General features: G+C 36.3%; 1 protein-coding gene across 1 annotated transcript; it reads left to right on the top strand.

Moving 5' to 3' along the window:
• Positions 1-11,617: 11,617 nt before the first annotated feature.
• LOC109539884 lies at positions 11,618-12,194 on the top strand. The gene is made up of 2 exons (XM_048669876.1): positions 11,618-11,689; positions 11,775-12,194. The coding sequence occupies exons 1-2, from the start codon at positions 11,618-11,620 to the stop codon at positions 12,192-12,194; spliced, it is 492 nt and encodes a 163-aa protein (XP_048525833.1).
• The last annotated feature ends 211 nt before the right edge of the window (positions 12,195-12,405 follow it).

Here is a 12,405-nt window from a genome sequence, read left to right as displayed (position 1 = left end):
ACAATCTAGTACATCAAGGTACTTATCAGCTATTTATCTTTAACTGAATCTACGACATTTAAAAATACAAAGCACGCACATCCTCTGATGGTCACTTTGTTTGTATTATTATAGTACATCGGTTTGACTTTGTGTACTTTCTCACAAATTCTAGCCTTCTATATCAGTTCGAATGGTTTAATTCTTTTCAGTCTTCTCTCTATTTCTCCATTATTCAGGCGCTTAAGAGCCTCAGGCTTCACATGCCGATGGATTGGCTATTCATGATTCTGTGCATACGGTTTTTATGACGTCATCTATTGTTTCTACACCCAAGTCCTTATGTAGATTTCAAGTTCTTATATACCAGGGTGCATCAACGATACTACGAGGTACTTTATGTTGGAAGCGTTGGATGATGTTACTATTGCTCTGTTTGGTGCAGCCCCAAAGTTGCATGCCATAAGTCCACACTGGCTTGAGGACTTGATTTTATAACAATAACTAGTTATGCACTATGAGAGCTGAGTTTCTACCCAATAGCCAGTAGATCTTTCTGTACCTACTTCAGATTCAATTTTTCTTGTTTCTTCTTCTCGTGTGGTTTCCACCTCAGTTTTGTATCGAGAGTCATGCCTAGATATTTAGCTGTTTGTTTGTTAATGTATACTGGCTTGTAGTCTATTCCCTTGTGAGTGAAGTCGATATGGGCCGATTTCTTTTCATTTAATTTGATGCGCCACTTCAGGGTCCAACGCTGAACCTCATCTATAGCTGCTTCGAGTTTTTCAGTAGATTGCATGTTGCTGTCGCCTATCGCAAGGAATGTAGTGTCATCAGCAAATGTAGCAACAATATTTTGATCAGCAACAGCCAGATCTCATGTGTACAGTAGATGAAGTATGGTTCCCAATACACTACCCTGTGGAACACCTACTTTAGTTAATTTCAGATCAAAGTAAGCATTGTCTTGTCTGACTCTGAAGTACCGCTCAGTTGCGTAATAATTCAATATTTGTGAGTATTGCACATGAGGCAAAATTTTATGGATCAAGCCTTCGTGCCAGACTTTATCAAAAGCCTGTGCAACATCTAGGAATATAGGTGAGCACACTTTCTTCTCTTCTAGCAAGTTTTCTATAGTATTGACGATTTTATCGACTTGGTCAGTTGTAGAGTGTTGATTCTTGAAACCGAAATAACGRTTCGAGATAWTCTGTTGAACTTCAATTATTGGTTTTATTATTTTCATTAAAAGTTTTTCAAACAGTTGGGAAATAACTGGTAGTACTGATATTGGACGATATTACATTGCTTCATGGGGTGGTTTTCCAGCTTTTAAAATCATGAGCACTGCCACTTTCCATAAGGGTGGCGCGCAAAGTCGAAATGGGGCATTGATCAGGTTGGTGAGCTTAATTAATGCTTTTTGCGGTAGATCTTTGAGGATTTGTCCTGTGATGAAGTCGCATCCAAGAGCTTTTTTCCTATTGATAGCAGTGTTCAGTTCTTTCATAACTTCAGGCAGCGTGACAAACTCGATTTCTGCTTGTTCCTGCTGTGGAATCCAAGGCAATGTTTTTGGGTTACTCACTGCATTAGGCTAAAATATTTCCTCAAGGTATCTTGCAAATCTTCCGGATTTTTGCTCATTTTTTTTAGCCCAGCTCCCGTCTGCATTTTAGATTCGGGGTGCATGCATGCTTGGCCTGGTCAGGTGGTTCGTAGTTTTCCATAGCGCATATTCTGTACCTGAGTAGCTAGCAAGTTTTTGTACGCACTCACCAACGCTATCGTTCTTTACCTGTTTAATCTCTCGTCTCAGCTGAAATGTAAGGTTATTCAGAATAGATTTATCTTGTGAGGACCTGGACTGTTGCTACTTTCATCGCTTTCCGTTTTTTCGATAATAATTTCGGAATTTTTTTAGTATAGTTATTATCTTTAAGTTTCTTTTTATATTTTGGAGTATTTTTCCATGCTGAATGTTGGATATTAGCTATTAGTTTTTCCACCTCGAAGTCTAATTGTTCTGGAGTACGCACCGGGACTGCCAAAATAACTCGTTCTTCCAATGTTATTCTAAAACTCGTCCAGTCAGTCGTTTTATTAGCTAGACAGGGATTGTTTGGCTTTCAAATGATATGTTCGCTCATAGTCAAAACAATCGGTGAATGATCCGAATTAAGCTCCAAGCTGGCTTCAATTTCCATATACTTGCTTGATACATTTTTAATTATCTAAAAGTCTACCCGGTCAGGAACTTTTTCTGAATCTATAGGCCAGTATGTAGGTTTGCCCGTTGAAACTACTTCACACCACAGCTCCGGACCGCGCTTAACAGTTTTCTTCTTTTAGTTGTTATGTTTTGCGTTGTAGTCTCCGCCTATTTCAAAAAGACAAATATATTTTTTTATTATTGCCGCGCTTCCTACTTTCGCTGCATTTTCTCGATGAATTGCGTGATAAACTTTATATCCTTTAAATTCAATAAATGATTGCCCCGCGAAACGTGTTTCTGATATTAACACGCTTCGATCTTATTTATGTCAAAGATTGCTTGAAGCTCTTGTTGATGGTTGAGCAATCCATTTGCATTCCAAAACATAATTTTAATTGTACTGTACATTATGGTTTTTTTAAACTTTTGAGTATACATTTCTTTTCGTATCCCCTTAAGTTTTTTAATTTTTTGACTTACACCCAAAACTGTCTTTTTCATTTGAGTGACTTTCTTTAGTATGAGCCGTAATGTTTCGTCACTATTACTTCTCTGGGACTTTGTTGGTTTCTTTGACCCTATCACAGCTATGGAGGCATAAGTTGGTTTATCATGATTGTGACTTTCTTTTCTCCCTTGTCCTTTTTGTCCAACCTTTTCTTTAATGGTATTGTTGGTAAAGTTTTGATAGCTTTCTTGTTATTAATTTTTTGTAACTCTTTCGCGAYTRCATATCGTTCTGCACAGTTTACACATTTCAGTTCTTGGTTATCAGGTTTTCGACAATCGCTTGTTATGTGTTTGCCTACACATTTTACGCACCTTGGCCCTTACACACAAAATTTTTGTGTGTCCAAACGCTTGACGTTTCTTACATTGAGGAATTAATTGGGATGCTTGTAGTGGTACAATTTGTACTTTACTGCTCAATATGTGAAAGGCAAGTAGTGAAAAATAAAGCTACTGTGCACTAATCGAATTTCAGAAAAAACGTGATAATTTTTTCCCATTTTCAAACAGTAATTTTTCGTACAAAAAATATGTCAAAAGGCTTCCAGCGATTGTGAAAATAGCATGAATATTCCCGATAGTTACTAGTAAATTCCTTAATATCCCTTAGCCTTCAATTAGACATTTTAAATACCTAAATTTCGGTAGTTTTTGAGTGATTGCAACTGTTAAACTCAACAAGGTAAATCAAATACGACAAATGCGACTCGTTGAAATCACTTTTTCCATAACATGGGCCCGATGCCCGAATATCATATGCATAAAACGCCAAATGATCCCATTAGCCAAATTGGCTGTGCGCTTATCAAAATCTAGCCAGCCGCACATCGAAAATCAAACATGTTTCAGTCATGTTGAAAATTAAGCCTTGTTCACGCTACATTGGATACACAAAGCTCGTCCAAATTATCTGAACAACTTGTTCGCGGCCGATGCCACCTTGTGGCCCCGTGTTGATTATGAATWCTGACTGTATGAATTTTGAATGGATTTTAACGCCAGCTTCAAACGACTATTCAWTTTGAATTTAAAAACTGCAGTTAATTTCCTTCAGAACTTTTCGATAATAGAGAATAAGAGTAAAGGTATAACATCGATCGGTCACATTCATGAGTTTGCTGGGTATTCCAAGTTCTTCTAGACCACTAGCTACTTTTGCTAAGCTAGCTTTGAAGATACCAACATACGTTGGTCTAACGTCTACGAATAGATTGTGTAAATCTCTACTGAATTCCCAGCAGTTTTCTATCACTTGCCTTAACGTAAACAGATGGTCTGCTGTTGAGCGTTTCCTTCTAAATGCACTTTGGTATTCCCGAACTATTTATTTCTCTATTGCATGAGGTGTTAAGGAGTGTGATACCTCTATACTTTGACTGTTGCATGACATTCTATTTTCCTTCTTGTGTATTGGTATAATAACTCCATCTTTCCAGTTATTTTCAATCGATTTCTGTTGCCATATTTTTGGATTGGGCTGATGTAGCTGTTTCTTCTCTGGATGGTGGGTCAACCCAGACTTCAGAGGTATGTCCTTTATCCTCTTCGTGATAAATCGGGTCTTCTATATTGAGTAGGATGTTATTCTTGCAGTTGCAGTAAAGTATTCTTTGCAGGTATTGATAATCTTTTGCTTGATAGTCATTTTAGAAATTCTTGAACGAAATTCTTTTTTTGTTTTTTTACTTGCTTTTAGAATTTTCTCGTGTTCCCATGGGTTCTATCTCTTTCCACTCCATGGAGTTGTTCATTTTGCCATTTTCTTAGGGTAGGAAATTTATTTCTATTTTAATTCGTGCTCTTTACTGTTCCCCATTAAGTATGTGAGAATCTGTATCAAACCGCACCTTCTTTTTTGTATTTCGATTGTCTCCAAGGATTTCTTTGTTGGCCTCTTAAATTACTTCCTTTATTGTATCCTCACTGTATGTACATTTGTCTGCAAACCAGTTCTGTTTTTTGTGCTACTGATTCTTAGCATCTGGTTGTTTCAGTTTTCAAATGTTCCACTGAACTTCTTTTTTAGGGCTTTTCCCTTTCCTTGGAACTAATCGTAGCCTAGCAGTGGTTTTAACCAAAATATGATACGTATCTCCGTTGGGTCTTCTGCAACTTCCAACGTCTACTATGGTCTTATAGCCCCCGGGTGTCTGGTGTCTACCAATACGTGATCTATCTGATTTCTCGTCATACCGTGCTTAGATATCCAAGAATGTTTGTGTATATGTGTATCTTTATGAAGAAACCAATAGCTTTATCATAGAAGAAGCTTCTAAACGGCGCTTTCCAAATTCTAGTTGTGATGTTTCTCCTGTTCCTACTTTGGCGTTATAATCTCCTAAAACGAGCAGCATATCTTCCTTTGCCATTCCACTTAATGTTTGTTCCAGTATTTAATAAAAACTGTCTTAAGTCCGATCAAATGTCGATAATTTCTTTGATAACTTTTCGATATTGCTTATTTGTTCCCAATCAATTTCCTACATGTTTCCAATTCAAATTAATATTCTAAACCGGTCAAAATGCCTCCCATCATATAACCAATATCAATTAACTGGGTAGAGCCATGTCAATAAACTTGCCTATTCTCAAACTGGGTTACTCAACTACATATTCCTTTTTAAATATTTCAGATGTTCGTGACTGGGTCTCCGAAAAACTCATGTATTTATTGATCTTTGCGTTTTTAAATTAGTCATTTTCAAATCAATATCGCGTAAAGAGAAATAATTCATCATGTAAAGGATCTAACTTTCTTGAAAGGAATCCAACTCTATTTGCCTTAGTTTATTCATTGTTACCAGATAATTAGCAAGTTGGTAGGGCATCGTATCGGATATACTAGAAAATTGTAGGAAATACGATGCAATTGGCCAATTAGGAGCGCTCATTTGAATTATGTTCAGTTTAAATTAAATAAGACTATTAACATGTTTTAGCGAGAACGTTGGTTATTGTTGGAAGTTGAAGTGGAAGTGGAAAAAAACGTTGCTTTTTATCTGTATTTTTATTTGTGCAAACTACTTTTATGCATTTGTTGTTTTTCATGGATTTTGTAAAAATCACTAGATTTTACAAGCTATTTTAATGATAAAGCACAGAAATTGGAAAATAGGTGTGATATTTCAACTTTCAAACCGTGTTTCAACTTTATTCGCTAATTTATTTCTATTTTGTTAACCCGTGTTTTGCGCCAGTTTCATTTAAAAGAATGTTGTCTATCTTTTCCTTAATGAGATTTTCCCAAAGCTCTGTTGTTGTCTTCTTTCTTTTCTCTTGTCTGCAATTTAATTTGATGATGAAATGGAAAAGATATTCTCAGGTTTGATCACATAATATAATTTTTATACAAAGCGTCTAGTGAGTTGCTGGTTATAGCTTAAGAGCAATTTATTGAACAATTTTGACTGGAAAATGTCTTACAGACTATTAGTCCAAAACTCCGTTGTTAGTGAATCATGGGTCTTTATTGTACGGACGAAGTACGCAATATGAGAAGTAAGTGGTCGTTTTTCACAAATTTCTGAAAATTTTTGGTAAATCTAGGAATTATTTTAGCAACCTCATGAATTTTTTAAACCACCACAAGTTTTTGTGCTGTCGAAGTTAACCGTTTATAGCGTTCCATGAATAACTTATTATGTTTTTATCAAGTCAAATAACCCAAGGAAATGTGGAACTACCACATTATCTAAGCCAGTTTTGTCGATAACCTGCCTTCTTGTTCTTTTGGCGTTCATAAGTTCCATAAAATATTCGCTGTTTCCAGATTAAACTTGCCCAAGAAAAAATTGAAACGTGCTTTCGAAAACAATCAAAGGCCAGCGCAGCAAGGACAGAACCACCAGGGGGCATATTTCTGAAGTGGAAAGCTAAGGAAGTTGGAACAATGACTGAGTAATCGATAGCTTATTAGGGTTGCTAATAACGTGCCACTTAGCTGCCGAGCTGACAACGCGCCTTTATGCCCTTTAAGGGCTGTTTTTCGGTGAGATGAGGGCTTGTTTTGTGACGAAAACTTTGACGTGGGGTCGTGTAATCTGGTTCGCGAAAAATTGTTTACCGTTATGATTCGCGGCCGGAACGGATAGTTCAACTTTTGCCGATGTCTTCCAGCGGCCAATTGAAAGACTTTTCGAACAGTTCTTTTCCTGGATGTTGCCAACTAATTTGCAAAAGTTTATTAGAGTTTACAGGAATTTTGGCTCATTAAACATTTATGGTATGAAGTTTCCTCTGCTTCGCGTAGTTTCGTTCAACGTCTGCGGAAAATTATTATATGTTGTTATTCAGTTTATGCCGCGAACGTCTGAATGCGCATTTTAAGACATGCTTTATGGAATAATTAAAATGCTTAATATGGGACGTTTAACTTTAGCCCCAATTAGGAAACTTGCTCAACTTTGCATAGATGAAGAACGCATTTGCATTCTTAAGATATTTGCAACTGTAAAAATTGATGATGCAAACTAACTAGGGCAGAGTGATAAATTCGTCCAGAGAAAGAAATAATGGGACATTATCGATCTCGCCCTCTACTTGCTAAGCCACAAGGCAAAATTTGCCTAAATCTGGCATTTAGAAAATACAAAAAATCTGCTTCTTATGGAAATGCCCCGATCCAGCGACGTAAATCCCGCAAAGAAAACAAAATTTGCCCGTATTTTGGGTGCAAATTGGATAATTTTTCCTCCCTACAAAGAAAACGGCTAACCGAAACGAATCAGTTATGAATTTAAGTGGCTAATTCTCGGCAAAAATTCAAAAGCATGACCCTCTGTTCCCCCTTTTGTCTTTTGAACCTCGTTTTGCATCCGAGCGGTTTTTAATTTCGACACGAGAGAGTTTAAATTTGATTAAAGGGCGGAAAAAAGTGCCCGATTTAATACTCTAACCGACCGTATGTGTGAGAAATGGTAATAGATTCAAATTTTAACCTGGAAAAGGCAGGCATAAAGCATGTGCATGGCGATTTAATTAGGCAGTAACAATTAGGAAAGAAGAATGGAAACGTTGACCCAGATCGTCTCTTTGATGCTGGAAAGAGGCCACATAGGATTCCCAAATAAAACTCTCCCACAGAGCTTCCGAGGACGGCTACGCTCTCGACAAAGTATGGCACAAGAAGAAGAAGAAGCAGCTGAATTAGTCACACAATAAATGTTCCAATATTCACAAAATTATCTATTTTTATCAACTTTTTAAATGCAAAAATTAAACATTCTCAAGCATTTAGTTTGGGTTAGTTTGGGTCAATCAAAGCAAGGGCCGTCGACCAGTACAAAATGTAGTAAAACATCGGCAAAAGAAAAAACGTTAACAGAAATTTCAGGGTAATAGCTTACTCCACAATTTAATGCGAATGTTTACGCAGATATTCTACTAAATAACACGAAAAACCGAAACAAAATCTCTTAAAAAAATAGTTAAAGGAAAACTAAACAATATAGGCGTATAAGTGGTTATTGCAAAACAGGATTGCTGATTCTGGCTGGGAGAAGACAATTTAGTATTGTGGCAGAGGGCAAAACACGACAATCAGTAAACTGACTGAAAATATCGGAATCCTCGACGCAAATAATCCTACCGGTATTTGCAAAAGAAACGTTTTTCTTTCCTTTGTACACTACTCGAGAGGATGAGCAAGAAGTTTGCAATTTTTCAATTGACTAAATAATTTTACCTTAAAAATATTACAAACGATCGCATTAGCATACGCAAATTAGCTTGCATCTATCTAATTAATGGACGTCTAAGACTCATGAATAAAGAGCCTGAAAGTTATCTCCAACGCTTAATTATTTAGATTAAATGAAAATCGAGCTCACTTTTAATAAAGAATTCTGCGGAAATTACGAAACTAAATAAAAATATTTACACTGTTTGCAACAGTTAAAACGCTTTGCTGGATGCTGCATTTTCAGACTTTTTTAAATGAATAATCAAGGTATTTGCTGTCTGTCTCAGTGCCAAAGGATCAGTTTTCTTAGGGCAATTATAGCACATCCAAATTGTTTACCCTACAGTTCTTCTTTTTCTGCTAGTTTTACTGAAACAATGCCTTAACGGTTTTCCCAACTGCCTTGGCAATTTTCGAGTCTAAACTGGCGTAATTGTAAAAAAACAGTTTTCTAATACAAAATGCAAAACTTTCAATTAAAAAAACAGTACAACTAGTCTCAAAATTCATATTTCCAACTGGCAAAGACACTAAAGTCTAATAGATGAATGCTAAAACCAACACAAAAAACTAATCAACTAATATACGGGCTTTAGTCCTTGTGGCTTCAAATAACGGCAAATTAAAAGCCGGAAAAGCCAAACGCATTCCTAAAACTACACAGAAAGGTTTGAATTGTCCCAAACGCATTATACAGCGAGTGAAAGCGGCTCAAAAAGCATAAGATTCTCATACAAAACAACGAGTAGTGCGCGATCTACTCGGTACAAAAAGCAACATCCCCAATAATCCCCCATTGTTCATCGGGCCCTTTAAAGCTATGCGAAATATGCTCAGTCATCACATTTGCGAATTAAGTTGCCATGGAATTAAATAGCTTTGATGGATCTGTGTGCTGCCTTGGATTCAGAAAAGGATCAAATTTAGACTATTTTATAATAGACTTAAATGACAAAAACATTCAGTTTTATTTGGGAGTAAAAATGTATAAGTTCATGAGTGTACTTAGATCACATTATTTTTTGTGCCTTTGTGTGGATACTTAATTCTGAATGACGCATAATCATCGAAGAACCAACATTCGATCTTTCAATTGGAATTATTTTCATTGATCAGAATGTGACTATTTTTGAAACCATCAATTTTTGACTGATTTTCTACTCCAGATAAGGGAGAATTAAATCCATTATCAACCGTATCAAGCCAACCCTAATTTGCGACGTTGGAGTATTAGTACTTTGTAAGTAGGTACCGTTTTGAAGTACATTAAACATTAAAAAAAAACCTCGTGTATACAGCCAGGAGTTGAAAATAGAGGCCGTTAAGAACGATTCAACAAGCGCTCTATAGAAAAACAGATTAAAAGAAAAAATATTCTTGCACCCAATACTAAAAAAAGATGCTAACGGAAGAAAAACACGCCGTGGTTCACAGAGGAGGTAAAGACCCTGGCGACAGGAAAAAAGATGCATTTCTTCAATACAAAAACACAATAACATCAGAGAAACATGAAGCATATAAGATTATTAGAAACCGCACAAATGAGGTCATCGACAACTTAGACTTACTGGGAAAATTCGAAAGAACAAATGTTCAGTCAAAATGGATCACGAGTCATCAGAAGAAAGAGATCATAAGAAATAGAAAACAAGCTATTAATTAACGTTAAGAAGTTTAAATAAACTGCATCACAGATGAGAGGAAAGCGCTTCATGCAAATTCTATATAGCAATCAAGATAGTAAAACTGGACATACCCAAGTTCTGTGTATTGTTGGTATGTTTCTGGTGTTTTTTGAGATCTATATTTGAAAAAAGCGTCTCTTTTCTGTTTACATCTTTCTTTTATTTCTTTTCTAAACCACCTATTGTAGGTTCCATCTGAATTAATTTTGATTTCTCGTGTGCCGAGCGCTTCTCTGTGCTTTCACTAATTATTTCCCAACTGCTATTAATGTTCTCGTTTATGTTCTCAGAATTTCTATCGAGTTTTTCGCCTAGACTCCTTTGGCAAAGATATTTAGTTGATTCATTCCATGATGCTTCCACGTTATTTTTTTGTGTTGTTAAGATTCTTTCTGTTTTCTTTGTTTAGCTTTCCCAGTAATATTTTGTGTTCAGTTCTAATGTTCGCCGAATTGAATGTTCTAATATCCAGGATTTGAGATGGATGTATTTGTCTGTTGGCAACAATGAAATCGATGATAAATTTTTGTTCCCGGTTATCTTCGAAAGTATACTTGTATTATTTTTTATGGTTCAAAAAGGTATTATTTATCCTTAGTTCATTATATGCACAGAAGTAAATTATCATTGCTCCATTTGTATTAAGTTTAATATGAAAATAGTAATCAGAAAAATCGAAAAATGGAATTCAACCAACCCAACCAACCCGCAGCATAAATCTAGAAAAAGAGACACTTTAAGCCACACTTTATATGCAACAGCATATAATATCCGCACCGCATGAGAAGTGAACAACACTCCGCCTTAGAATACGAACTGAGTGACATCAAACGGACCTCCAAATTATTTGGGCATACGCACCTACTTCCACCTTCATTAAGACAACATAAAATTCAAAAAAAGATTCGACCCCTCCCCCCCAAACGCGAGCTAAGATAAAAAGAGGATCAGTTTAGCAGTTGCCGAAACAAGAAACCATCAAGAGAACAGTTAAGAGAACGGGAACATAACAGAACATTGCAAAAGCAAAATGATTCGAAATTCAGAATGGAAACGGAACAACTTATGGAGGAGCGCAGAAACATCAACAGACTCACCGCATTATAGAGAACTAAACCAAAAAGTAAAGAAAGCAAGTAGAAGAAATCAGAAGTACATAAATGATCGAAGAAACTGTTAAAACAATAAAAAGGTGAGCGTCCTCCGTTATAGTCAATCAAAAGGCAAACTTATAATCCATGAAATGTGCAATGGTTAAGAAGAAGCTGTTGCTGAAAGGGAGAAGGCATTTGATTGGCACCTTTATACTCAGTCAATAGCAAACCCAAGCACAAATCAAGATGACAGAAAAAAATCTACTTTGAACGTACGATCAGAGGAACTGAAACCTATCGACAGTAGTAAATTGGAGGCAACTCTGAAGTCATGAGGAGAATCGATAGATGCTCAAATGGGGGAGACACTTATACACAAGAGAGCCCTTATAACATTATTAAATAAATAAATGTCTCGAACAGGGTAAGATTCCAGTTTCCAGAAATAATGCAGAGATCATTCTTCTCTTCAGAAAAGGCCTTTAATGCGAACCTAGACTATCGTATGCCAATAAGTCTAGTATGTCTTGTATAAGCTACTATCGAAAATTATCACAAACCATCTGAGCTAAAAAGTAGATTTTTTTTAATTTGATTTTTTTTAGACAAGGGGCGTTAGACATGGAGAGACAATATCGCATAAGTTATTTACTTTAGCTCTAGCAGACATATTTAAGTGTTTATGGTGGGATCAGAAGGGTGTCCGTATAGATGGAGGGCGTATCAACCCCCTTCGATTGGCCGATGCTATAACTCTATTCAGCAGCGCCCCACATGAACTGGCAATAATACTCCAGGAACTCAAAGATGCTTCCCAAGGCGTGGGCCTCAAAATGAACCTTCAAAATATCCAACTTATGAGCCCTGAAACTGTAAATGCCTCTGTCGGTAATCCTGACTTGGGAGTGGTCAAGGAGTACATATACCTAGGACACAATGGGTCCAGCTTGGAAAGGAAAATCGGACATCAGAGATCACCAGAAGAATCAATCTCACCTGGATGGCATTTGGAATTTTTAAAATAAACGGTTAAAAATAGTTTAGAGCACTTATTCAGGTATTCTTGCATCCTAGCACAAAACACCACTTATTTTGTGATCCATACATGTCACTATTTTTCATTATGCAAGATAATAATAATAATCAATAAAATAATGATAATCACAATAACTTAAATAATGAAACAAAGCTGCGAAGACAACAAAATAAACACAAGACACTTTGTTGATATGACCT

This window comes from Dendroctonus ponderosae, unplaced genomic scaffold, assembly GCF_020466585.1.
Source record: "Dendroctonus ponderosae isolate FM_Combo_2020 unplaced genomic scaffold, Dpon_F_20191213v2 Dpon_F_20191213_9, whole genome shotgun sequence".
Taxonomy (NCBI): domain Eukaryota; kingdom Metazoa; phylum Arthropoda; class Insecta; order Coleoptera; family Curculionidae; genus Dendroctonus; species Dendroctonus ponderosae.
The sequence above is the reverse complement of the archived record's forward strand: the minus strand, read 5'-3'. Positions and strand labels throughout refer to the sequence as shown.